The sequence below is a fragment of the Rattus rattus genome, chromosome 2 (assembly GCF_011064425.1).
Source record: "Rattus rattus isolate New Zealand chromosome 2, Rrattus_CSIRO_v1, whole genome shotgun sequence".
Lineage (NCBI taxonomy): Eukaryota > Metazoa > Chordata > Mammalia > Rodentia > Muridae > Rattus > Rattus rattus.
The window spans coordinates 78,555,307-78,580,969 of NC_046155.1; the positions used below are offsets into that span (position 1 = coordinate 78,555,307).

The 25,663-nt window shown below is 46.9% G+C and overlaps 1 protein-coding gene across 5 annotated transcripts in view; it reads left to right on the forward strand.

The window, feature by feature from the left end:
- Arhgap17 (Rho GTPase activating protein 17) overlaps positions 1-25,663 on the forward strand; it is an 89,286-nt gene that overhangs the window by 58,156 nt on the left and 5,467 nt on the right. For 2 of the 5 annotated variants that reach the window (XM_032892705.1, XM_032892710.1), the window contains 10 exons: positions 1,349-1,476; positions 2,689-2,800; positions 3,326-3,407; positions 6,275-6,355; positions 9,245-9,358; positions 13,143-13,234; positions 14,311-14,467; positions 15,908-16,141; positions 18,522-18,691; positions 23,439-23,987. In XM_032892705.1, coding sequence (XP_032748596.1) covers positions 1,349-1,476; positions 2,689-2,800; positions 3,326-3,407; positions 6,275-6,355; positions 9,245-9,358; positions 13,143-13,234; positions 14,311-14,467; positions 15,908-16,141; positions 18,522-18,691; positions 23,439-23,987 — 1,719 coding nt within the window. Of the gene's footprint in view, positions 1-1,348; positions 1,477-2,688; positions 2,801-3,325; positions 3,408-6,274; positions 6,356-9,244; positions 9,359-13,142; positions 13,235-14,310; positions 14,468-15,907; positions 16,142-18,521; positions 18,692-23,438; positions 23,988-24,989; positions 25,038-25,663 lie in introns of all 5 variants that reach the window. The other 3 variants (XM_032892706.1, XM_032892709.1, XM_032892708.1) reach the window with 3 other exon arrangements.

Here is a 25,663-nt window from a genome sequence, read left to right on the forward strand (position 1 = left end):
CACTCAAGTGCCTCCAGTGCGTCCACGAAGAGAATGGTCACCGCCATTTTGAGCCTGGCTGACCATCATTGCTTTAGGTAAAAGGGACAGAGTGGTCTAAGAAAGATCCAGCCTTCAGAGAACTGTTACAGATCTGTCTTGTGGAACAGGACAGATCCTTCTGATAGTTTTCTGTTAGAAAGTTCCTTGGGCCGAGGACCTGGCCAAGGGTGAAGAGCCAAGAGCTGCAGATCCCAAGGTCTGTGTTTCTGCCCACTGTCTTCCACCCTACACCTTTCTGTCACCGTTCCTTACTCCCTCTTGCTGTCATTTTAAACTGTTCATTATTTTTAGGCCTGTGAATCTGTGACATTTTGTTTGTCTTTCCCTTCCTCTCTGAGTGGGTACACAGGGAGGTGAGGGAGGGAAGTATCACTGGACAGCTCTATCCAGATCCAGCCCTCCAATAGCAGTGTCATCAGGCTGGGCAGACGTATCCTCTGCTTTAGCTGAACAGGATCGTGTACTGGTTTTTGTGTACCTCCCAGGTAACACTAGATCTCTGTCATATCCACAGACAGACAGACAGACAGACAGACAAACCAGCCAAGCAACTCATTATCTAATGTAGCGTGTCCATGTTCCAAATTCTTTCCAACTCATTTATTGTACACATTTCTGCTGAGCTGCCTCAGAAGTGTGGTGTGTAAAACAGGGCCTGTGACCTAAAAGTCATAAGAAACACCGTTGCCACATTCAGCACAGCCTTCACCCTAAGCTACTTGGGAACCCCAGATACCTCAGTTTTTCTACTTAGGGTTTTTTTTTTTTTTTGGTTGGATAGGCTAATGGGCAGTATTGCGTGGCACCTGCCTTGTGTTCACATTGTCCTCTTTTGGTCTTGACACCCCTGCTTGGAATGCCAAGGATGTTCCGGCTTTCGTGTGATGGAATTTTTTTTTCTTGTCCTCTACCCATGAGGCAGTGCTTCTTTGCATGACTAGAGTACGTTTCTTTTCAGTAAAACCAATGTGCTCAGATGTAGCCTGCATTTTAATGCAAGACCTCTGGCTCCACATGTATTGGTAGTGTGTAGTGGCATCCAAAGCCATCATCAGCATCAATCTTGGGCAAGCTGAGCCATGTGGCATGCTTAGGGCCTCTATCCACCCATGATTGTCCCAGGCTGACATATGTCCATGCTTCCATAGTTGCTAAATGACAAAAGCTCACCAAATGTCTGGGTTTTTCTCTTCTCCCTGAGCCTCAGTCACCCTCAGTCTTCTAGGGAGTCCTTGGGTGCTATGGAAAGGAAATGTCCAGAATTCATGAGGTGGCCAAAGGTCTTACCAACTATTTACTGCTCTAGATAAATGGGCAGAGAAGCCAGCCTTCGGTACACCTCTGGAGGAACACCTGAAGAGGAGTGGACGTGAGATCGCTCTCCCTATTGAGGCCTGCGTCATGTTGTTGCTAGAGACTGGCATGAAGGAGGAGGTGAGGAAGGTGTACCCTAGGTTCTACCTGCCAAATCCTTTTACCCTTCCTCTGTCCACATCACCACCCTCACACACTTTCATTTAACAGCTGCTGTGGAGGTATAGGCCAGTGGCTTTCAATCCTTTGTTCGCCATGACCCACATTTTCCAATGAGTCTATGGACCTTTATTCAATAAATAAAGTGGGACCTCAGAACAGTGGGCACTTGTTCTGCTTGCAGTGTACTCTGACCTTTAACCATCCTGTCTCTTTCCTTTCAAGCTCTGTTTATGATTTGGGACAATGCTCTGGTGGCCAAGAATGTCCATGATCTCTTGTTCATGACAGCCTTGAATTGTGTGTGCTGTGCAGTGGTCTTAATGGGTACATTTATGTATTATATAAGATCCATACCAAAAATACCCACTTGAACCAAGCAGGGCCGTTCTTAGTCCTCCTTACATAGAGGTAAGCATGCAGGGAGTTCATGCCAAGACAAATCTAGACAAAATGCAATAGTCTTTATACTTTAAAGAGTCTTTTGTTACAGTCTCATGCATACAGAAGAACAGGGAGCTCTGTAGATGAACAGCACAGCAAGTTTTCACAGATAAAATTTTGGTATCTAATCTAGCCCAAATCAAGAACATCTGGAAACTCTCATGTTGGCTTCCGGTGCCCAAACTCAACTTTTAATAGTTGCAGTACATGCTTCTCCACTGGGGCTGCTCTTGCTTTCCAGGAGAGCAGTGGCACTATTGGTTGTCACTAGCAGTGTCACCACCCTCTCCTCACACCCAGTGAAGAGTCACTGGGTGTATAAAGTGTTGAGAAGTCCGCTGGTTTATTGCTGAAGCCTAAGTCTCCTAAATTCTGGCCCACTCTCCTTTATATACTTGGCTCTCTTGGTTGGTTTCTGCGTGTTCACATTTAATCAGTAAAAATGACATGCAATATGGTCTACTTTCCCTTCAATGCCAGGTTTTTAAAATAACTAAATTTATAAAATACGTGTAGTCAATACTCTGTGCTATGAAAAAAAAAAAGCTTTCAATAGATCAAGGACTGGTACTAAGGTCTGTGTCCTGCTGGCCGCCATACACTAGCTGCATATGCACTCTTCGTGCCTTGGAGTGGGGTTCTGAGATGGTCAGTGTAACTCTCACAAGCAAGATGAAGTTCCCTAGGGTGAGACAGCTCTGACTAGCTACTGGCATTTCGTTTCTTTAGGGCCTCTTTCGGATCGGAGCTGGAGCCTCCAAGTTGAAGAAGCTGAAAGCTGCTCTCGACTGCTCCACATCTCACCTGGATGAGTTCTATTCAGACCCCCATGCTGTCGCAGGTGAGCTCCAAGGGCTTGGCAAACCTGGCTGTCCTCCGTGGTGAGCAGTCCTAGCTCAGGTCACCAGCTGTCATTTGAGCAGGGAGAGGTCAAATGGAAGACTCCCCTGATTAAGTGTCCTAACACACATACATGTGCACACGTGTGTGTACCTGTCTCTTCTCTCTGAGTTCTCCTCTCCCCTCACTCCCTGTTATTAAGCAAAGCAGAAGATATTTATTGGCACATGTATTTATTGTGGAAATTACTGGAAATCCTCCTTCCTGTCACACCTATGACTTGTCTGCCTGGAGAAATGATGTACGTTAATAGAATTACCTTAAAGCCACTTTTATTTTCCATTGCTCTCTCCGTGTATTTTTTTCAAGAAACTTAATTTCTTTTCTGAGGTTTCATTCTCTGAAGCATGGCTCCCGATCATTATTTGTTCTGTGCTGCTTGGAAGACTGTACGTGAGATGCTTCATTTGTAAGCCGATGCAGCTTCTGGCCCTACTACATACTCAGAGTGTGTTCATGGTTTCAGGTGCTTTAAAGTCCTATTTGCGGGAACTGCCTGAGCCCTTAATGACTTTCAGTCTGTATGAAGAGTGGACACAAGTTGCAAGGTAAGTTTAAAGTGTTGAGAGTGTGAACAATGTAACGCTGCCCCACTTGTAAATAACTACTCTCAGGAATCCTAAGACAGTGAGCTAGCATGGGTAAGGATATGTCCTGTTCTCCCTGCATCCAGAGTGAGCATGCTCAGTATTGTTAACATAGAAAGCAGGTGTGGCTTCACCCTCTTTAGTGAAATGACTAGTTCAAATCCCACTGTGGGATACGTGCTGCTGCCTGGGGGCTCAGCTGTTCAGCAATAGGACGGGAGCCTTACTCGAAGTAATAGTGTTTTCCCAGTGTCCACTGTGGCTAGAGAGAGCACACTGCCCCACCCCCACCTGCCGGGTTTTTTTTTCCAATTTATTTATCGATTTCTTTATATCCCAAATGTTGCACACACACATGTGCGTGCGCGCGCACACACACACACACACACACACACACACACACACACATACACACACACACACACACACACACACACACACACACCCACGCTGGCACATCAAATCTGCCAGATTAGATGTATCCTCTACCTCTGAGACTAGAAGGGCAGCCATGGAGACTGAGCTGCCTATCTGCTGTGTATTTGCCTGGGGCCTTGTTCCAACCCAAGCATGTTCTTTGGTTAGTGGCTCAGATTTTGAAAGCTACCAGGGTCCAGGTTTGTTGACTCTGTTGGTCTTCTGTGGAGTTCCCTTCCACTTCTGAGCCTTCAATTCTTTCCCCAACTCTTCCTTAGATGTCTCTGACCTCCTTAGGTTTCTGTTTCTGTCCACTGCCGGGTGGAGCCACTCAGAGGACAGTTATGCTGGGCAGCTGCAAGCTTAACAGTATCATTAATAATGTCAGGGATTGGCGTTTGCCCATGGGATAGGTTTTGAGTTGGGCCAGTTATTGGTTGGCCTTTCCTTCAGTCTCTGCTCCATCCCTGCATTTCTTTTAGATGGAACAAATTTTGGGTCCAAAGTTAGTGGGTGGGTTGGTGTCCCTATGCTTCCACTGGGGTCCTGCCTCTGGCTGTTGGAGGTGGCCTCTTCAGGCTCCATGTCCCTACTGTTAGGCATCTCAGCTAAGGTCACCTGCCTTGACTCCTGGGATCCTCCCCTACCCCAGGTCTCTGGGACTTCCTAAAGATTCTCCCTACTTCCCCCCTAGGCAGCTACAGGTGTCCATCCATTCTCCTGTCTCTCCCCTCGCCTGATCCTGTCTTTCTTCTACTTTCTTGCCTCTCCTCTATCCTCACCTCCCCCACCCCCACTTCCACCCCCCTCCCCCATGTCCTCCCTCCCTGTGCCTCCTGTGATTTTGTTTTCCCTTATAAGTGTTATTCAAGCATCCTTGCTTCATTCTTAACAAGCATCCAGCATCCAGAACAGGCCTGTGTTCCTGCTCCTTCATTATGCAGGTACAGAGTGGTGTCCAGGTGGAGACTGGTCTTCCAAAGGCTCTGCCCATATTGATCTTTTCATATTGCCTCCCCCTCCCCCATAGCTTCCACGTGTCCAGTAGCAGGACAGTGTGTGTCAAATACTATCCGCTTCTCCTTGGCCAGTCCAACGATCTCCGTGTTACCTCTTCACTTTCTCTCTCAATTGTCTAATTCTTCAATCCTAGGGAAGAAAGAAATCCTGCCTTCCCCTTTAGCTCACCCTTTGTGGGGATCATGGTGCTGCCTCAGGGATCTGCAGTCACTATAGACTGAGAGACTTTCTCCCTGGTAGGTGGTGAGGTTTTAAGTTCAAGGACAAGTTCTCATGCTGTCCTGGGACCAAGTTAAATGAATCAAGAATCAGCATCAGTGGAATTTCTTGTGTAGAGTAGCCTCCAGTATCCTCCGGATTCCTAGACTCTAGAAGTATTGCTTAAGGTGGAGGCGTCTGCTGATGGCAGATAGGTCCTATAGTTGAGAAATGTCAGCACGGGCCTCCATCCTCTCGGCTTGGTGGCTGGCCTCTGAGGTGTAATCAGGTGCCCCTCTGTTCTGCAGCACATCAGCATTCGTGGGCAGCTGCTTCACTCTGTGTGGAGGACAGAGTTGCCGCTCGGTGGGTTCTTTTCTTTCCATCTCCTGTTTATGGGGGGTTGTGCATCAAAGCTGTATAGAAACAGAACTCTTGTAACTGCTCCGCATAGAATTAACTTAATTCTTAGCTCAAACAGCAAGAAAGACCTGTGGTCCAGGTCCCTGGGAGCTTGACAGCTGATCTATGAGAGGCTGTCTTTATGTTAAGGAAAGCTAGGCCTCATAAAGCCCCTAATTAATATCCGGATTCCTAAACAGAATTTTTAGTGGCGTCTTCTGTGCTGAGCTTGGGGCAGGTTCACAATGTTCTGCCTCAAGCCTTGTGATCATTCAACAGAGTCAACATTAGATGAAATGAAATACCTGCTCCCTGTCAGTGTGTGGAACTGGGATTTGACTCCAAGCCTACAGTGATGAGTGCTAACTTCCAGTTTTGAAAACAGCCAAGTGCCACTGTTGATAAAGAGCATGTGTTAGATCTCTGCTCTAAGAAACGTGTGACAGCCTAAAGGAGAGCAGGTTTATTGCGGCTTAGATTCAGACATTCGGTTCCTGTTGCTTAGGCTGTGGCTCCCCCTTATATTATGGTAGTAGAAGAAGCCTGTTTACCTCATGCTGGGACTTGGAGAAGCAGGTAGGGACTGGCCTCCTAACACCTCCCCCTAGGATCCAAGCCCTCCAACTAGGCCCTACTTCAGAAAGGATTTCCTGAGAGCACCACAGACTGAAGACCAAGCCTTTAGTACACAGGCCTTTGAGCGATATTTCAGGTCTGAGCTATATTAGCACATTATTAAGGGTATTAATAATATGTGCCTTTATATATTCTTGTGTATATTTCTTTCCTAGTGTGCAGGATCAAGACAAAAAACTTCAATATTTATGGACAACATGTCAGAAGTTGCCGCCACAAAATTTTGTTAACTTTAGGTATGTATTTGAGTTTGTTTTTCTGTTGCTGTGATAACCATCATAATCAAAAGCTACATAGGGTGGGAAAGGGTATATTTGACTTACAGATTATAGTCTGTCATTGAGGGAAACCAAGGCAGAAACTCAGGGCATAAGAAGCAAAGACTATGGAAGACACTTGTTTCCTGACTTGGTCCCAGACTTACTACGTAGCTATCTTACACAGCCTGGGTCCAACCTACCCAGGGATGCTCTGTCTACAGTAGGTTAGGCCCTCCTACATCAATCATTAATCAAGAAAAAGCATCACAGACATATCCACAGGCCAGATTGATAGATGCATTTCCTAAATTGAGGGTCCCTCTTTCCAGATGTGTCAAGTTAACATCAAATCAGCCTTCACAGTGTATATGATTCTATAAAGGAAGTTTCAGTGAGCTTGGAGTCAATATGGTTCCTCCGAGATGACGCTAACTCTAACATGCTTAGCACATTCAGAAGAAGGCTTTGCACAAAAGTATGGAGCTTCTGGAATGGGATGGGCGTGCATGCACTGCTAGGCACTAATATGTGGGTGATATTGATATATAGAAATAGAAATGCAGATACTCTGATCATTTTGACCCTGCAGCTGTTAGCAAAAACGTTGCTGGGAAAAGCTTTGGTGATTGTAGGTTGTATTTGGAGTCCAGGTTGTCCCAAATGTGGATGCAGTTAATGAGTAGTTACTGTTTCTGTATCCGTCCACAGGTAGTACCCAGATCACTATACAGTAGAGATTATGTTTCAGTTCGTTATTAAATATGTCTCTTAAGAAAACTTCTCATGGGACAAACTTCTGGGACTTCTCTTTCCCTTGGATTTCTATACTTGGTAGAAGCATAGATGAAAAGTAGCCCCAGGAAATTGTCAGTTAAAACCAAGCAAAGGGTCCAGCAAAGTGACTCAGTGAGCAAGGGCCCTTCTGCTGAGCCTGGGAAGCCATGTTGAGTTCTGGCATCTACAAGATAGAGGGAGAGAATTAACTCCTGCAAGATGTGTCCTTTTGTCCTCTCCCTCTCTGTCCCCATCCCCTCGCCCCCCTCTGATATACACACAGGAATAAATGTTATTAAAATTTAAAAACAAGCTCTTAAAATCAGACAATTTTTTTTGTCTTAAGGGGTTCATTTAAAATCCACTCTCCAGGTGATTTGTGGGACATGTTCCCTGACCTTAAACTTGGTCTTGGTCTTTATTTTAGCTATGTCAGGTATTCCCTCTCCACATGTAAAGAACTGGCTCAGTTTTGTGAGTTGTCACTCTTCTCTGTAGCATCCCTCATTGATTACAAGCCTGGCTCAGAATGGCAGGCAATAGAAATCTGCCTGTGTGATGTGGGAACTCAGTTACAGACCTTAGTGTGTTGAGGTTTGATCTTTTAGCTTGCACCTTTTCCTCTGTAACTTTTACTAATTATTTTTTTAAATAATAAAGGACATTCTGATGGTTCCAAGTTCAAAAGTTACACATTGAAAAATCCCATCTCTAGCTACCCTGTTTGTCTCAGCTACAGTATCGACAATTTCTTCAGTGTCTATCTACACTTCAAGAGCTTCTGTGTGTGTGCATGTGTGTGTGCAAGTGTGTGCATGTGTGCGTGTGTGTGTTGAACGTGCACGCACACACGTGAAGTATATTCATACATACATATTTTTATTTTTTGAGAATTTCATATATGTGTACAACACATTGTGACTATGTCTACCCCAGTCATATGTCTTCCCTTTTGTTTTTAGACAGAATGATCATGTATATTTTATATGTCATTCTCTCCTTTGCCTGCTCTGCTCCATATCTTGGCTTAATATATCTTGGAGAATTTTTCTGAATCACTACATGATTTTTTTCATTTTTTTTTTTTTGGTCACATTGTACTTTGCTGTAGATCAAGATAGACTATAATTTATCTAACTAGTTCCTTGTTAATAGATAACGTGGTTGTTCATGTTTCATTTTTATACTACTTATGCGTTAGAACATAAGTCTGTGTAATAGATCAAATATTTTCATAATTAAAATGGTTTTCAAACACAGTTTCCTTTTTTAAAACTACTTTTTTATTAAACATATATTGGGTCCACTATTAATCAGGTTAATTAATGTAGGGGCAAAGTAAGTAAATTATAAAGGAAAAATAAATTAGAGATAAGTAAGGTTAAATTAGTGTGATGGTGTTGGACCCGTTTTCTCCTTCCAAACCTTCAGTAATCTGTTTTGAATAAAGAGCATGAGGAATGTGAGCAGAACTCCACATGAGGGGTCCCAGAGTAACAGCCTGGTGTGTGTGCCTGTGTGTGTGTGTGTGTGTGTGTGTGTGTGTGTGTGTGTGTGTGTGTGTGTGTGTGTGTGTGTGTGTGTGTGTGTGTGTGTGTGTGTGTGTGTGTGTGTGTGTGTGTGTGTGTGTGGTGTGTGTGTGTGTGTGTGTGTGTGTGTGTGTGTGTGTGTGTGTGTGTGTGTGTGTGTGTGTGTGTGTGTGTGTGTGTGTGTGTGTGTGGTGTGTGTGTGTGTGTGTGTGTGTGTGTGTGTGTGTGTGTGTGTGTGTGTGTGTGTGTGTGTGTGTGTGTGTGTGTGTGTGTGTGTGTGTGTGTGTGTGTGTGTGTGTGTGTGTGTGTGTGTGTGTGTGTGTGTGTGTGGTGTGTGTGTGTGTGTGTGTGTGTGTGTGTGTGTGTGTGTGTGTGTGTGTGTGTGTGTGTGTGTGTGCGTGTGTGTGTGCGTGTGTGTGGCCTCGACAGTGCGTATGTGTGTGTGTGTGTGTGTGTGTGTGTGTGTGTGTGCGTGTGCGTGCGTGTGTGACGCACAGAGACAGCGGAGCAGGACACTTCACAGCACTTCAGAGATGCCCCTGCCCTTCTGTTTGTCTCCTAGGTATTTAATCAAGTTCCTTGCAAAGCTCGCCCAGACCAGTGATGTTAATAAAATGACTCCTAGCAACATAGCCATCGTGCTGGGCCCTAACCTCCTGTGGGCCAAACAAGAAGGGTAAGTAGTTCTTCTCCACCTCATGCTTCAGCTTCTCCTTCCTGGTGGTTAGCATGGGTAGTGACAGATTTCAGGAGACATACTCCAACTGCAGGTGACTTCAGAGTGATCTGAAATTGCTTTCCCATCCAGCTCATGTTTGGAAGACAAAGCTGTGCACTCGGTGTTAACTCCTGTGCAGATGACACAGAAACATAGACATTAACCCCACCTAAGAGAGCCTCCGCTCCTGAGTTCTGAGTAGTCAGGCAGCTTAGCAGCCCCTGTATGGTAACAAGCCAGACACACATCTCTGTGTATGGACCACAGGGCAGACCCATGCCCCAGGCTCTTAAGTGTCTCTGGCTATGCCTAAGAATTTAACTGACATAGAGCAAATTGACAAGAGAAAAGCCTGTAGGTTTTTGCAAGTACGTAGGACATGAAGGCACAAAGAACACCCAAATGTTGCTATAGCCGGACAGTGTGGTGGTGTGTGAACATATTGCAAAATGGACTTGGGCTGGACAGTTGAGTGTAGGCATGTTAGGAAGATGAGGATTGTCTCAACAGTTTGTTAGTACAGATTGAACCCCTCATCCTGTCATGACGGACAGTGTGGGGAAGGTGTCTTTCACTAGGTCATCCCTGCCCTCAGGAAGGAAAAAAAAAAGCCAGAACTCCCTCTGGCATCTGCTGCTTTCACATGCTTTTACCTCAGCATAGCCTGTCCCACAGGGGCACACATTGGGGTGTCCTGTTGTGTACCTTTCGTGCTGACAGTGTAGGTAAGAGGGTGTGACAGGCTGAGGAGGCTGCTGAGCCCCCTCCTCTGGGAGTAACGCTTGTTCACCATAGTGAACAAATAGTTTCCTGGCCTTGGCACTGAGACCAGAGCAAGCACCATAGTGAGGCAGAGCTTAGATTCTGCCCTTTGAGGACAGTATACATGGTTCTGGATAACTGGAAGATTCCTTTACAGAGGTGAGCTGTGAAGGACCTTGGTGTGTATGGCTGACTTCTTTGGAACTTACTCTCCTGGGTCTTAAGGGAATCGTCAAGGTTCCTTTTTCCATTGTTAATATACAGTATCTCTCATACAACCATGTTTTGAACGTCTGTTTCCCAGGTCATGGTACTGTTTTGTGGGCTTGTAGAGCTATTGAGAAGTGGAGCCTGCTGACTGAGGCAAGTTTTTAGGGATTGTCTTTGAAGCTGGTGCCTGGCTCCTGCCTCGCCTCATGGGAAGACCCTTCACTAGACTGTTTTGCTACCGTGACAGTTCTTTCACCTGTATGGTGGAAACCATGAGCCCAAACAAATCTGCTTCCTTGAGTCACTTTGCCATAGCGGTGTGAAAGTGACTAATACTGTCCTAAGTAGAATGGCTTCATGGCGTTGCCTTTAGGAAGCCTTTGCTGGCATTGAGCAGTGTGGGTTAACTAGAAGAGATAGACCTTGAGAACTTATTTGGAGGTTCTAGCAGGGGAGTGCAGCTACTCGTATACCCTTGACCGAAGACTGGTCCTCTATTGGGGAAAGCCCATTTTCCTCTTCGACTGAGCGTGCAGCTTCAGGAGGGATACATATGGAGCAGTGAGGGAGGAAGGGGACACCCACCTAGCCAACCAGGTCAGCCAAATCAACCCTGGTAATCAATGGGGTGCCAATGTCACAGATCACCAGAAGGGAGAACAAAATACTCAGGGGAGGAAATACAGGGACAAAGAGTGGAGCAGGGACTAAAGAAAAGGTCATCCAGAGACTGCCCCACCTGGGAATCCATCCCATATGCAGCCACCAAACCTAGACACTTATTGATGCTGAGAAGTTCTTGCTGACAGGAACCAGATATGGGAGTCTCCTGAGAGGCTCTGCCTTAGTGATAACAAATGTGGATGTTTGCAGCCAACCATTAGACTGAGCCTGGGGACCCCAATGGAGGAATTAGAGGAAGGACCGAAGGAGCTAAAGGGGTTTGCAACCCAAAGGAAGAACAATGATATCAACCAACCAGATCCCACCAGAGTTCCCAGGGACTAAACCACCAACCAATGAGTACACATGGAGGGACCTATGACTCCAGTCATATATGTAGCAGAGGATGGCATTGTCCAGCATCAATAGAAGCCTTAGGTCCTATGAAGGCTGGTTTCCCCAGTGTAGGGGAATTCCAGGGCATTAAGGTTGGAGTGGGTGGGTGGGAGTGGGAGCATCCTCATAGAAGGGGGAGAGGGTATGGGAGAGGGGGAAAGAAGATAACATTTGAAGTATAAATACATAAAATATCCAAGAAAAATTAAAAAAAAAAAAAGCTAAAAGAGCTAGGCAGGAGGGCTTAAGATAGGCAGGAGGACTGAGCTGGGGAGCAGGTGCTCTTCTGAGGATGCTCTCTGACCACACACGGTATCTTTTGAAAGAAGTGCTGTTCTCAGATCCATAACTGAGGATGCTGACCCATGTAATTTGCCCAGGGCTGCATGGCAGGACAGTGGTAGGGTAGGAGCACCGGCCACAGAGTCTGTGTCCTTACCTGCCACTGCCTCGGTGCTGCTGGCTAGCTTAGCAAATCATCAGTTTGCTTGTTTGTGCCCAGTTTTGTTTCAGAAAATAGTTGTAAGCATACAGCGTCATAAAGCAAAATTACAATTAGTTAGGATGATGAGCTAAGATCATATAGTAAATAAACCTCTGACCAAAGATACCCGCATAGAAAGTAATGTGATATAGCTATGGGACAAGAAGAATTTTCAAAGGAAAACAGACAAAATTCAAAAAGCAGGTTAAAATCAGTACATTTAACAGTAATAGACACAGCTTTCTGATGCCCAGAAACTTGTCTGGAAGCACCGTAGAGCGAAGATGGGAAGAAGTCCAAAGTCTGCAGAATGCCTGAAGGAAAGCTGTGTGAATAATCAGCGTGTGTTCTTGAAGACTTTTTGGGCTAGTGCACACGTGGGCATGGGAGCTGACCTGAATCTTCACACGAGGAAGAGTAGAAGGGTACTTTGCAAGAGGGCTTGCGACATGCTGGAATGTGAAGGAACTAGATGGTTTTCTTGGTTAGGAAGTGGGTGACACAGCTTGAGGGCTGAGGACCAGTGACACTAGGACAGGAGAGGTTGGTTTGAGGTGTTATCCCTGAAAATCAAGGCTCCTAGGAATCCAGTGTCTGTTCCTAAATTAGGCCTCTTGTGCCTCAGACTTTTCATGATGTGACTGATCCCTGAGTGAACAGCTTAAAAGTAGAAGTGTTTATGTAGGTCTCAGGTGTCATCTGGCTGTGTGGCTGTAAGCATCTGACAAGGCAGACCTTCATGGTGTCGGAGCATGTGGCAGAAAGTGTTACTTAGCCAGGAAACAGAACCAGAGGAGAGGCCAGAGATCGTTAAAGGTCTTTAGAGGTACGGCGAGGAAAATTCCTTCCCAGAGATGTGAAGCAGCATCTGTCCCTTCTTCCAAGGTCCCAACCAAAATCTGGGCCATGATTCTGCCAAAGTTTTGGGCTCCCCCAAAGCCACACAGATAAAGCTCCAGCTCTAGTCTCACTGAGCCTGCATAGACTATCCCTTCACCCATGCCCGCTCACTTCAGGCACTTCCACTCTGCTGAGGGAGGCCTGATAACAGCGGGGTAATTCTTCCTCTAGGGCCATTACTAGCAAACTCACAGGGCCTTGTGGGTTTACTTTTTGTATCTGTTTGCACATATTTTATCCATTAGCAATCATCGAGAGACCCTGACAGCTTTCGGAAATGTGAGGCTGCCAAGGTGGAACATTTTAATTGTGTGAACTTCCTTGCAGAACCCTGGCTGAAATAGCGGCTGCCACATCCGTCCACGTGGTCGCAGTGATTGAACCTATCATCCAGCATGCCGATTGGTTCTTCCCCGGAGGTACTCATGGTTCCAGGCTTACAGATTGCTGAAGCTATGTGGCAGTAGTATACCACATTTTTTACAAGGAAGAAAACATGTCAATGATTATGTATTCGGTTTCCCTTTTTCACACTTCACCTCAGATTTCCTTCATGTGCATTTATATTTTGATATGGTAGTGATTCTATTATTTTCCATTTGCCTTAGTTTGACTAAAATATGCTTGCATAATGTATATTGAATGCCCTCTAGTTGCTATGATTGTAGACTGTCTACTCTGAAGGAACTTGGATGCCCTGAGAAGGCAACCATATAAACACATAAATTATAAAATTATAAAGTGACAAGTTAGAATGTTGGATAGAGAAAGATTTGACAAGCTCAGGTGCTGGGAGAAGCGAGCCAAGGTCTGTTTTTCAGGAGTGAATCTGACTGCACAGGCCTTCACTTAGCACGGGCTTGGTGAGCTTGCTTAGTTGTTTGGACTATGCAAGGGAGAGAATAAAGCTAGAGCTGGTTGGAGCTGGTTTGTGAAGGTCAGAGGATTAGGGTTTCATTCTGTAGCTGGTGAATTTTCCAGTTTCTCTTGTTGTGATCATGGGATCCACAGAGGTTCCATGGCCTCTTCAGGAACTGGTTGTTTGTATGTTGAGTCCCCATGTCCTGCCCCTGCTTTCTCAGTGCAGCCCAGCGGCCTCGTCCACTGCAGTGTGAGCTCCTGATGAGGGCCTGGGCTCAGTTCTCTGTCTTCCTGTCCTTGAGAATCACTCCTTGCTGTTGCTTAGGGAAGATGGGTCAGACAATGAAGATTGCCATGCTGCTGCCACAGGCAGTGAGCCTTCCGGGCTGCCTTTCACTGCTAGTTTATATCAAAGGATTGGTCTCTGTCACTTTTTAAGTGACTCAGTAAGCTCTCCGTGTGTCTTGTCCCTTCCTGGGTTCCTGGATCAAGAGCAGTAGAGCCGTGTGCTCAGCTGGCCCCGCCAGGCTCACCTCACTGAGGTCAGGATCTGTGCAGTGCAGAGGCGCTCATTCCACTGGGGTATTGGCGAGCTCCCCCTGTGCCAAGTCTCACATTTGTGTCTCTTCTACAGAGGTAGAATTCAATGTATCAGAAGCATTCGTGCCTCTTGCTACCCCAAATTCTAATCACTCATCCCATACTGGAAATGACTCTGACTCGGGGACTCTGGAGAGGAAGCGACCCGCCAGCATGGCAGTGATGGAAGGGGACTTGGTGAAGAAGGAGAGGTATGTGGAGAGTTGGTCACTTCCACAGAAATAATAGGTGTCACGTAGGAGGGCATGTGACCATGCATCTGGTACTGGCTTAATGGCCCCGTGTGACCCTGGCCTACAGAGTATAGATAATTCAAGAACCACGTTGTCCATTCCTACAGACATTGATCTGACCACAAAGTAGGGGTGTAGCTTGGCTGTTAGCATCTGTGCCTTGTGTCCCAGCCTTTACTTGATGGCCTGTTATGTGCCCCACAGTAAAAAGAGTGCTACCACACACACTAAATCCACTTACATGTGTCTTAAGTGTTAACATGTGGATTTAGCTGAGGATCATATGAAGACAACCACATTTCCCAGGGAGCTATGGGGAAACATATTTTTGGCCTTGATATACTTGCTAACGGCTGAGAGAAGCCCCAGAATTTGACAGTCCTGAATGGGGGAAATGTGTGTTTTAAACTTTTCCATCCTATTGTCTATGAGCAATTCATGAGATGCTCAGTACTGGTTAAGACTGTGTTTGAGTCTTGCCTTCAGAGGACAATGTAGCCCCTAAGTGAGGAACGTGCTAGCAACTTACAGTGTCTCCAAGTGAGAGCCGTGTGAAGCCACACACTGTCTTTATCCACCTGACACACTGTCTCACGGTGGGCTTCTCTGGTCCCCTCCCTGAACTTCACCATCTCCTTTGTAATTGAGCACTGTTACCTGAGCCCCATTCAGTCCTTACCATTATCCCCTGGTGGCCTATTAGAGTTGTTAGTCTTCTGAATTTAAGTTACATGAGGTGGTACAAGTCTCATGCCCTGACACACCATTCTCAGCTGTCTGTTCTGCTTATTCTCCAATAAACATCAGTTAATGAGGTCCAGATTCTCAATTTTCCAAACTTAAGAAAAGAAAATTAAGTTTTGCAGTGTATGCCCTATTGCTCTGAATGAAGAGTGTCTTCCTCCTCCAGACACCATCCTCCCAAAAGCGACTATTTTTTCCAGCTGGACATAGCTTTCAGCCATATCCTCATGTGCACACATGATTGTGTCTGTATCTCATGCAAGTTCAGAGGCAGTGGTGTGATCTCACACAGTCACTGGTATGCTCTGGATTTGGCTTCTACTTCCTTCTCAGATTTAGATAGGAAATCGATCAACACAGAGCTTAAGTATCACTCAATGTGAGGCTGCCTGTTCGCTCTCAGCTGCACACACCCACCTGATCAAGGCCATTTGTTGATCAGTATGTGAGGTGTTGGCTTTGCTAAGGTTCAAAGCCAGATGTAGGTGCTTGCTTTGGTAACTGGGATGACCACTGACACATCTTGCCATTTACCTGCATGCTGGGCAATGTGGGCGGCTGTCCCTTCCATGGTTTTAACCTATGAGAACCAGCGGGCTTCTGTCTCTGTAGTCGGCATGTGTGGTGTGTTGACTGTTTCTTCTCTCTGTGTAGCTTTGGTGTGAAGCTTATGGACTTCCAGGCCCACCGGCGGGGTGGCACTCTAAATAGAAAGCACATATCTCCTGCTTTCCAGCCGCCACTCCCGCCCACGGATGGCAACGCCTTGGCTCCAGCAGGCCCAGAGCTCCCTTCTCAGAGCTCTAGGGCTGACAGCAGCTCAGTGGGTGGGCCTGTCCCCTCTTCTGCGGGCATATTGGAGCAGGGGCTGAGCCCAGGTGACAGCAGGTAAGGAGCCCACTTCTGCTGGCAGTCAAGACTGGATGCCCTGCCTTCTTCCGAGTGGCAGTCCTTGGCGCGGTTGCAGAGCAAACCAAATTTGCTTTCACTCCTTTGGTTAACGGGAGAGAAAGACTGCAAATTGCTTGTTGCTTTTCTGTTTTCAAAAGAAAGCAGCACTTGTCTGGGTGTTTTGGTGGTAGACAGTAGAGACTAACGGGTGTCTAATGGTGTGCTCAGCCTCTACCGTTCAGTGTGTAGCTGTGTTCATGTACCGTTTGCCTGCTATTGTTCACTGTGCTAACTAGGAAGCATTTGAGAATGGGGAGCTGGCCACATCACAGGGTTCTTGACATTTTTCACCCATTTTGCTCATTTAATGCTTACCTTCAGTTGTGCAGATTCACCAAGTAGCTGCCATTGCACCAGGCTGCCAGCACAGTGGGTGGCTAAGGGTCCGCCACCCCTCAGGGCTTCAGGTTTACAAGAACTGGCACATGGGTTCAAGGAAGAAAGTAAGGCATGTTTCTGAAAAGGCTTGCTAATGTGCTAAGATGCTGGGAGCTGGGCTTCACTGTGGATCACCCCGAGAGGCTGGGAGACCTTTGGGTTGGAGATTTCCACTCTGTATCATGCAGAGACCACTGCAAGGCTGATCTCTGCTTCAGAATCCATGGCTCTGCAGGAGATGAGCCCTGCCCAAGTGCCGAAGTTTTCATTGTCATTTAGCCCTCATCTCTGGCGGCCACACAGTGCCACATGGTCATATACGCACACTTGTGCATATATGTGCAGTAAATGTGTGTAAAACAAAGCCTGTTTACCCAGGCACTGTTTATCACACAGGTGGGTTTTCCTTGGAGAACTCTGATTGCATCTTTTTGGTTGTTGATAAGATAGACCTGTCCTGGTGGTATAGTTACTTGGAAGGAAGAATAATTCAAGTTCAGGGCCAGTCTGGGTAACAGTGAGACTTTGTCTCAAAGTGGAAACTGAAGCATGGGGCTGAGGATATAGGTGGTAGAGCACTTGCATGGTATTTCAGGAGACTTCAGAGAGAGAAGCACAGGACTCTTGCTCTGTCGCCATGGCTGGACTCAGTGCTTTTGTACATCTGTGAGTCCTCCTCAACACTTCTAATCTAGGGAAGTCCATCTTTCTGTCAAGAAGTTCTGCAGTTTTGTCTTGGATGTACTTATGAATATGCTGTATGTGCCATGCTATCTGTGACCACCCCGACATGCGGGCCTCCAAGTGTATAAGCCAATGCTCATATCTTTATTTCCTCATGACATTCAGTTTGTTTAACCATAGCTAAATATTTAAGGAAGTAGTCAGTCGTCTGCAAAAATAGGAGCGCGTGTCAGCCATCAGTCTCCCACTAGTTTCTATACTTGAAATATTTATGCGCACACTTCAGTGGCATCTGCCTTTTGGTGACCTTGACAAAACGTAATCTTTGCTTTAGAAAGCTGTGAGCCAGGAAGTAGGAGGGCTGGATTGGCTCCTTCTCCTGCCGCTATCAGTTTTAGACTGAGTCATCAACCAGCTCCTTAGAACGCCTCTTCTCAGTCCAGATAACGGATGATAGTTAAGCCCTTTTTAATCCAAGTTCCTTTGCAATGGTTACTTTTGTACAAGAGCTAGTAAAAAGTCCCCAAGCCTCGTTTTCTTAAAATAACACCCAATTTAAGTACATATAGAACAGAACTTGAGGCTTACTGTGGATGCTCTGGATTGCTTGGCAAAGTAGCTGAAACTTAGTCTATCGCAGGGAATCTCGAAATGCCTCGTCTCTGAGTAAATATCTACTTATCTGCCCAATTCAGGCTATTTAAAATTTTAGATAATCTTTATTTCCCTGGGTTCTTTTATGTATCTCCAGCCGATTATGTTTCAGATAATTTTTAAAACTCTTTCTGCAGGGCTGAAGAGATGACTCAGTGCTTAAAATACTTGATACTTTTCCAGAGGACCAAAATTCAATTTCCAGCACCCACCAGCTTGCAACCACCTGTAACTCTAGGCCTCTAACATCTCTGCCCACCTGCACACACACACACACACAGATCTTAAAAACAAAACCCCATTGTTATATTAGACACTTTTTGTCTGCCGTTCTCCAGACAGTACAGCATATCCAGCACTCTCACAGCTTCTCTGCTGTCTCGGTTGTTATGAGAGGTGACTTACGGTGCACAGGAAGGTGTTGACAGTTAGGTTCTAATGCCATTTTATATACAGGGCTCCCGCAGCCTTAACTTTTGATATCTGTAAGAAGTCCTGGAACTTGAGAGTCCTAACCCCCATACAAGGATAAACCGTATCTTAGCTTTCTACCAGGGATGGCCTGACCTCTGACCTCTAACTTCACCTTTTCCCCTCTCAGTCCTCCAAAACCCAAAGACTCTGTGTCTGCAGCTGCCCCTGTGGCAGGAAGAAACAGCAACCAGATAACCACGGTCCCAAACCAGGCCCAGACAGGTGGCAACTCCCATCAGCTCTCAGTAGGCACAGCTCACAGTGCAGCTGGCCCCAGCCCACACACTCTGCGTCGAGGTAAGTGTCCCACATTCCTTGTGCTTGGGGAGAGTATAAGAACTTCAGAAGTTACTGAAAGAGTCACGAGGCTCTGAGAAGTCATTGCCTGTTACCAAGTAACAATCAGGAAAATCAGTCATCAAAGAGGAAAAAACATTGAAGAAAACTGAAAACAAGAAATACCAGAACCAAAAGAAAGTGAATTTGCGGTCACTTGTGGGTTTCTAGGAAGTTGGTGTCCAAGACGCTGCCGTTTGGGACCACCACAGCCTCCGGATACTGAGCTTTGCGAGCCAGACCTGCAGGCTCAGGGTTTTCTGGTTTAGGAGTGATGTAATCCAAACAGCTCCCACCAGTCTCCTTTGCTCCCCGCACGCAACCCAGCAGCCAGGGCCATTGCTCTGAAACACCAAGAAACCATGTCACCAACCCCATCTCTCCCCCAGGCACAAGCCATTTCTGTCATGCGGTCAGGGCATTTATTTTTCTTTCTTCTGCAGTTCTTCCCAACCCCTGTGACACAGTACACGTGTAGGGTCAGAAGACAGCCTTGGGTTTTGTCCTCACCTTCTCCCTGCTCTTCCACTGTGTGTGCTGGGTCAGCTGCCCAGGGGAGTCCTGGAGATTCAGCTCCATCTCTCTGTGGGAGAAGCATCCCAGGCGTGCTCCTGTGCCTGGCTTTACCTGGGCGCTGGTCTTCAGGTTTGCATAGCAAGTGGTTTACCCGCCTGAGGCACTGTGTTCTAGCTGCTGAGCATCTTTCTTGACCTGAATTTGTAAATCCGTTTAGTTCATTATCCTTCTCCCCAAGGTCTTACCTGTTTCATGCATTTCAACATCTTACCCTCGTGTGTGATTGCCAGAGATGGCACTCAGGAAGCTCGTGTGCTCTGGAGCTCAGGGTGCCTCAGAGATCTAGAAAAACTGGGACTAACTTTATCCCTACCTTAGTCAGTAGTCTATTGCTGTGAAGAAACACCGTGATAAAGGCTGTTCCTACAGAAGAAAGCATTTGTTGTGGGTTTGCTTACAGTGAAAGGTCAGCCCATGATCATCATGGCAGGAAGCAGACAGACATGGTGCTAGAGCAGTAGCTGAGAGCTGTACATCCCGAACTATAGGCAGAGGCAGGCAGGCAGACAGACAGACACTGGACCTGGGATGGACCTTTGAAGCCTCAGAGCCCACCCCCAGTGACACACCTCCTCCAACAAGGCCATGGCTTCTGGTCCCACGACTGCTTCCACTAACTGGTGACTAAACATTCAACCATGACCCTGTGGGGAGTGCTCTCATTCAAACCACCACAATCCCCAACTCTGACTTTGTAGATGTCTGGAGGTGGTTTTGGTTGTCACAAACAGCAGGAAGTGACAGCAGTTAGGGCACAGAGGCAGGACAGCTGCTGGTGCTGCTGAAGTGGAGAGACCATGGTCTGGAGAGGGTCATGTTCCAACAGAGATGCACGAGGAAAGCCACACCTCTTCCTCCAGCTCCAGTCAGTTAAAGTCCATGTTGACCAGGTTGCCCTGTGTTCCCTAGCTGTGTTCACTAACATGCGAAGAAAGATCCTCACCTCAAAGTGTCTCATAATTCTGGTTGCTCAAGAAACAGTGAATTTAACATAGCAAGGGGCATGTGGGTGCTGAAGCATGTTTCTGAGTTTGTGTTCTTTACATCTCTCTGAAATTAAGACTGGGGAAAGACAGTCCTTTACCATTGGAAAACCTGCAGGTAGGAATGAGGAGGATATGATATGATGCTGAGGGAAGAAGTAGAAGGGAAAGGAGCTGCAGGAGAGAGCCAGGGGGCCAAAGGCAGGAACAATTCATGAGGCTAGGCCTCCCACAAGTCCTTGCCACTAAGAGTTACTGTACCAACACACAGACTCGGGGCAGGGAACTGAAATCACAGCAGTAAGCACAGAGTAATATTGCAGACTTCTGCACACATGCTCACAAGAGTGCACAGTGGCCCTCAGGGAGAGGCAGTTAAGAGAAGAGTAGACACAAGCTGCCAAACTTTAGAGCAGCTGCAGATATTCTCCACAATCAGCCCTGAGAGCCATGAGTGCATGACAGACTGGGAGGCCCCTTCTCTACTGGATCTCGGAGATGATGAGTGTGTTCAGCACAAGAGATGCTCACACTCAGGCATGTGGGCTGCAGCGGCTCTGGGAGCAGGACTTAGGCCACCCCCCTTGCTTGCCCTGCACCCTTTCTTTCTGACCATGCTCTCCTCATTAGATTTTCATGTGTCCTGGCACCATGCTGTAATGGGGAACGTGAGAGGCATCAGGCTTTAGTAAGGAGGGGGAGCAGATTGAAAGAGTTGTTCAGTTTTCACCACAAAACCAGCTGAACAGTAGAGCTACCTGGGATGGGGCGGGGAGACAGCAGACAGTATCATCAGAAAGGGCCACTGGACTGTTGCCGTGACCTAGGGAAGGTGGCAGTGGCCACAAGAGAGGAATCCAGGAGATCTGACCTGTATCTTTGATGCCACTCTTTTTTTTTTTTTTTTTTTTTTTGGTTCTTTTTTTTCGAGCTGGGGACCGAACCCAGGGCCTTGCACTTCCCAGGCAAGCGCCTACCACTGAGCTAAATCCCCAACCCCGCTTTGATGCCACTCTTAATGCAAGGGCATTATAGAAGAGGAAAAAGACCCTAAACTCCAGAGTATGTGTTCTGGCTTTAGTCTAAAGGTACACACTGTTTGCAGGTGCTTACTTGACCTTTTCCAATGTGTCCTACACATATACAGGAGAAATAAAAACACGAGGAGGGTCAAAAATGAGGGAGCATTGCAAGTATTAAATTCATTGTTGGAGTTTCTGAAACAGGATCTCACTGTATAGCCCAAGCTAGCCTCACACTCTCCAGGATTCCAACCTCCGCCTCCTGAGCACGGGATTGCAATCGTGCCGCTCCCCTTCTCCATCACATATGTACTCTTTCTGAAGCACTCCACAAGTGCTAATGAACATCAGTGCACTTTTTCAGCAGGAAGGCAAGCTCTGCTCTGGTGTGGTCACAGGCCCCACTTCATCCTTATTGTTCTCCTGTCCTGTACTCCTGTCCTTTCCATCTGTCCTGCCTGCCTGAGCTCAGCTATAGCTCTGCTTTTGGAGAGATGGCTCCCCAGAACCCAGAAGGCCCCATAGGACAAGTTTTATTCTGCCTGTCTGCACCTCAGCATTCTAGCACCTCCATCATGGCTTCTCTCCAGTCCTGCTGCCCTGTGCACTGTCCTTGGGCTTCCTCACCTGAGTCTTCTGCATTGTAAATGTCAGGCATGAGTTCATCTTCAACATGAGTTTACAGTCAGTACTGCTTAGAGCAGAAAACCAGACCTCCTCGACCTCCCCCTCCCTGTTTTCTTCTTTTTCTTCTATTTCCTCCTCCTCTTCCTCATTGCTTACACCAACCAGAGTGTGGCTAATATTCCAGAGAGCTTTTCCTTTGTAAGCTGTTGTTGATTTTATGAGTTGCTAGGCTCAGAATTCTAGGCCTAACAGAGCAGTATATCATGTAAGCCCTTTTGCTGGGCCCTGTGAATAGGAAGAAAAGCAGTGTGGAAAGGAAGAGGAGGAAAAAGAATCCAGGGTGACCACATGAGATAGGTTTGAATCGGTTCCTATTAGCTATGCGATTGTTAGAAAATAACCTGCCAGATTCCACTCTCTGGGCCAATCCCACCATGATCTAGTGAGATGGGCATGACGGGGAATGAGAGGCCCGGTTTGCAGCTGAGTGGCACTTGCTTATTTCTGTCCTCTGATTCCTCCTGTCTCAGAGTTCTCAGTGTGACCTCAGAAGAAACGGAAATAACTGTCTTCAGGATTTTTGCCCCCACCATCCTCCTCTCACTGTGAGATTCTGTTCAGATCTAAGCTGGCCTCAGAACAGGAACTGTGATTCAGCTCATTTTAGGGAAATAGATATAGGCTCATTTGTAATAGATTCTATCTAGAATGTGTCCAGAATTGGTAGAATTTCCATGAGTAAAAACTAAAGTCAGGGTCTGAGGATGTAGCCCAGTGATAGAATATATTCTACCATGGAGGAAGCCCTAGGTTCAATCCCCAGTAGCTACCCTTCCCCACACCTACCTCAGACTGTACAGAAAATGCTTGGGCAATTGTGAATGGAGGCGGGCCGCCTCTGTTCTTCCCTCTGGGTTTCTTCCCATACTTTAAAGTCAAAGTGTGTGGGGACTCTGGAAAAGGGCCATTAAGAAGCCCTCAGTTTTCTGTTTTGTATGGGTGTGTAGCTTCTCTTAAACTGAGTTTTCTTCCTTTTGAACTTGTGAAATGACAGGTCACTGAAGGCCTGTAAATATATCATGTACTTAACTTTTTATATATAAATTGCTTATATTGGACTAGTTTAAGTTTATAGTTCTGTTCCCACTATGCCTGTTACCTCATTGTTACTGTCTGGCTTTATCATACTGCATCTGTCACAGCCGAGACACCAGTGTCAGGTCATTAGTTCCACACTGGATTCAGGTTTTTCATTTGTCCATTGTGCCCATTTTCCATCCCACTTCCTGCCCAAGAGTTCTCTTTCCTCCTCTGTGTCCTCAGGTTGGGAAGGGTTTGGTTTTTCCTTAGTTTCTGTGGCTGTCTGTTTGCCAAATATTCTTGGGAGAGGATGGGTCTTGAGCTGGGGGTTCATACAGCAGGCCCCCCTGGCACTTCTGTACCCCTTCCACAACCATACCCGGACCTAACTCCTTCCCCTGTTTTCTCTCTTCTGTGCAGCTGTGAAGAAACCTGCTCCGGCACCCCCCAAACCAGGAAACCCACCTCCTGGCCACTCTGGAGGACAGAGCTCTCCAGGCACAGGCACATCCCCAAAGCCAAGCACCCGAAGCCCATCACCGCCTCAGCAGCAGCAGCAGCAGCAGCAGCAACAACAACAACAACAACAACAGCAGCAGCAGCAACAACAACAGCAGCAGCAGCAGCAGACCCCGGGCATGCGCCGCTGTTCCAGCAGCCTGCCTCCCATCCAGGCACCCAACCACCCACCACCGCAGCCCCCCACACAGCCTCGGCTGGGTGACCAGGGACCAGAGCCAGGCCCCACGCCACCTCAGACCCCCACTCCACCCAGCACCCCACCCCCGGCCAAGCAGAATCCATCCCAAAGCGAGACCACACAGCTGCACGGAACCCTCCCAAGGCCACGGCCAGTGCCTAAGCCCCGCAACCGGCCTAGTGTGCCACCACCCCCGAATCCACCTGGCACCCACATGGGGGATGGTGGCCTCACACCTTCAGTGCCCACAGCCTCCAGAATCGTCACTGGTGAGTAGCAAGGGCTCCATGTTCTCTCAGGCTTCCCTTGAAGGCAGTCAACCCCAAGCCGGGTTGGACAAGTACATGCTGGGAGCACAACCACACTTGCTTCCTCTGAGCCGTTCGCGGCTGCTTTTATATCAGGACAGCAAGGATGAATACGGTGGCACAGGCCGTAAGGCCTGAAGTTTTCTAGGTGTGAGACTATCTTCATTTACATACTGGGAAGTCAAATGCTTTTATATCCAGGTAGAAGGTATTGTACGACACAGACATGAAGTTCATAGTTCCTTCTCACAAGCTGGGCCTGGTGGCCACTACTTGGAGACAGGAGCAAGTTCCAGGCCACACTGGACTTATTCTAAAAGTAAAAATTGCACATACTAAATTTCAGAAAGCACCATTTATGCTAAATCGAATGCTCTGGGAAGGCAGATCATCTGAACACATCATCCACTATGCGAGCCTCTAATGGCTTAGTGGGGCCAGGTGGAGATTTTCCTGTCATCCCCATAGATCTACCTCAGGCATGGGGTTGATTATACATTGCCGAGCTATCTTGTGGGGCGTTTTAATAGAAGGTCCTATAAACACATGATCATTTTATTTAATTATAAGAATGTTTTCACCTGGGTACTGGGCTTTCTATTTAGTTTGGGAAACAATGGGTTCTTCAGTGATTCAATGGTCACGTGGTCTGTGCACCATTTCTTCACAGCAGCTTGCTTTTAATTGGCGCAGCCTTGCTGTGGGTTGTCCTGTGTGGGAGCATGCTAGTAGAAGCCATTGAACTGTACTTCTACTCCCCAGCCCTCACAAGTGACTTCTCAGCAGATGATAACCCAATGCTAAACCCAAAATAAGTTAACTTACTACAAAAAGATTGTTTTCCAGTTTAACGTATAGTTTAATGTATGTTACCAGTAGTTAATAACCATTTCTATGACAGCAGGTTGTTTATTTGAAAAGCACAAAGCCACATTGGTTTCTTTGCTGTGTGTTTCCCACTAGATGCCCTTCCCGGTGCCCTCACAGGTGGGGAAGGTTTCCAGAACTAAGGTCTGTAACCTCAGCAGCTTGAACTGCAGCTGCTAGCACCCCCGCTTAGCCATGTTCTGTGTGTGCTTTTGACTTTGTGCTCAGGGTGGCCATTTGACCCCATGCCACGGCCATCAGTCAGCCATCCATTCTGTAGCATATAGTTATGCCTTTTGTCCCACCAGAAGAATTTTGAGCTTTGGGTTTGCCCCAAATCTAAGAAGTGGCTGTCACTAGGGTGAGATCTCAGTTTGAAGTCCTATAAGATGCTGTATTGTTCCATTGTTTTTCTTTGGGTAAGCCTCTCCCAGTGTTCTGCTCTTCTCAGTACCATTCACCTGTCACTGGCCTATCAGTATCCAACAGAAGAGGACCAGGGTACCGGCAGCACAGAAAACTATGCATCCCTGCGTTTTGTGCTTTGATTTTTAATTTTGTATCTTGCGTGCAAGGTAACTGCATGGAGCTTCTTAGGCGATGTCTAAAACTCTCAGCCCCTCCAAAGCTCCCAGACCCCTTCATGCCCTTGGCATCCAGCACGCTTACACTTTGCTTTCCTAGGTTGTCTGAGCCTTTAAAGGACATGGGAGCTCACCTGAACACACCTTTGGGCATATAGTTATTGGGCAGCAGAAGGCTCCCGTATG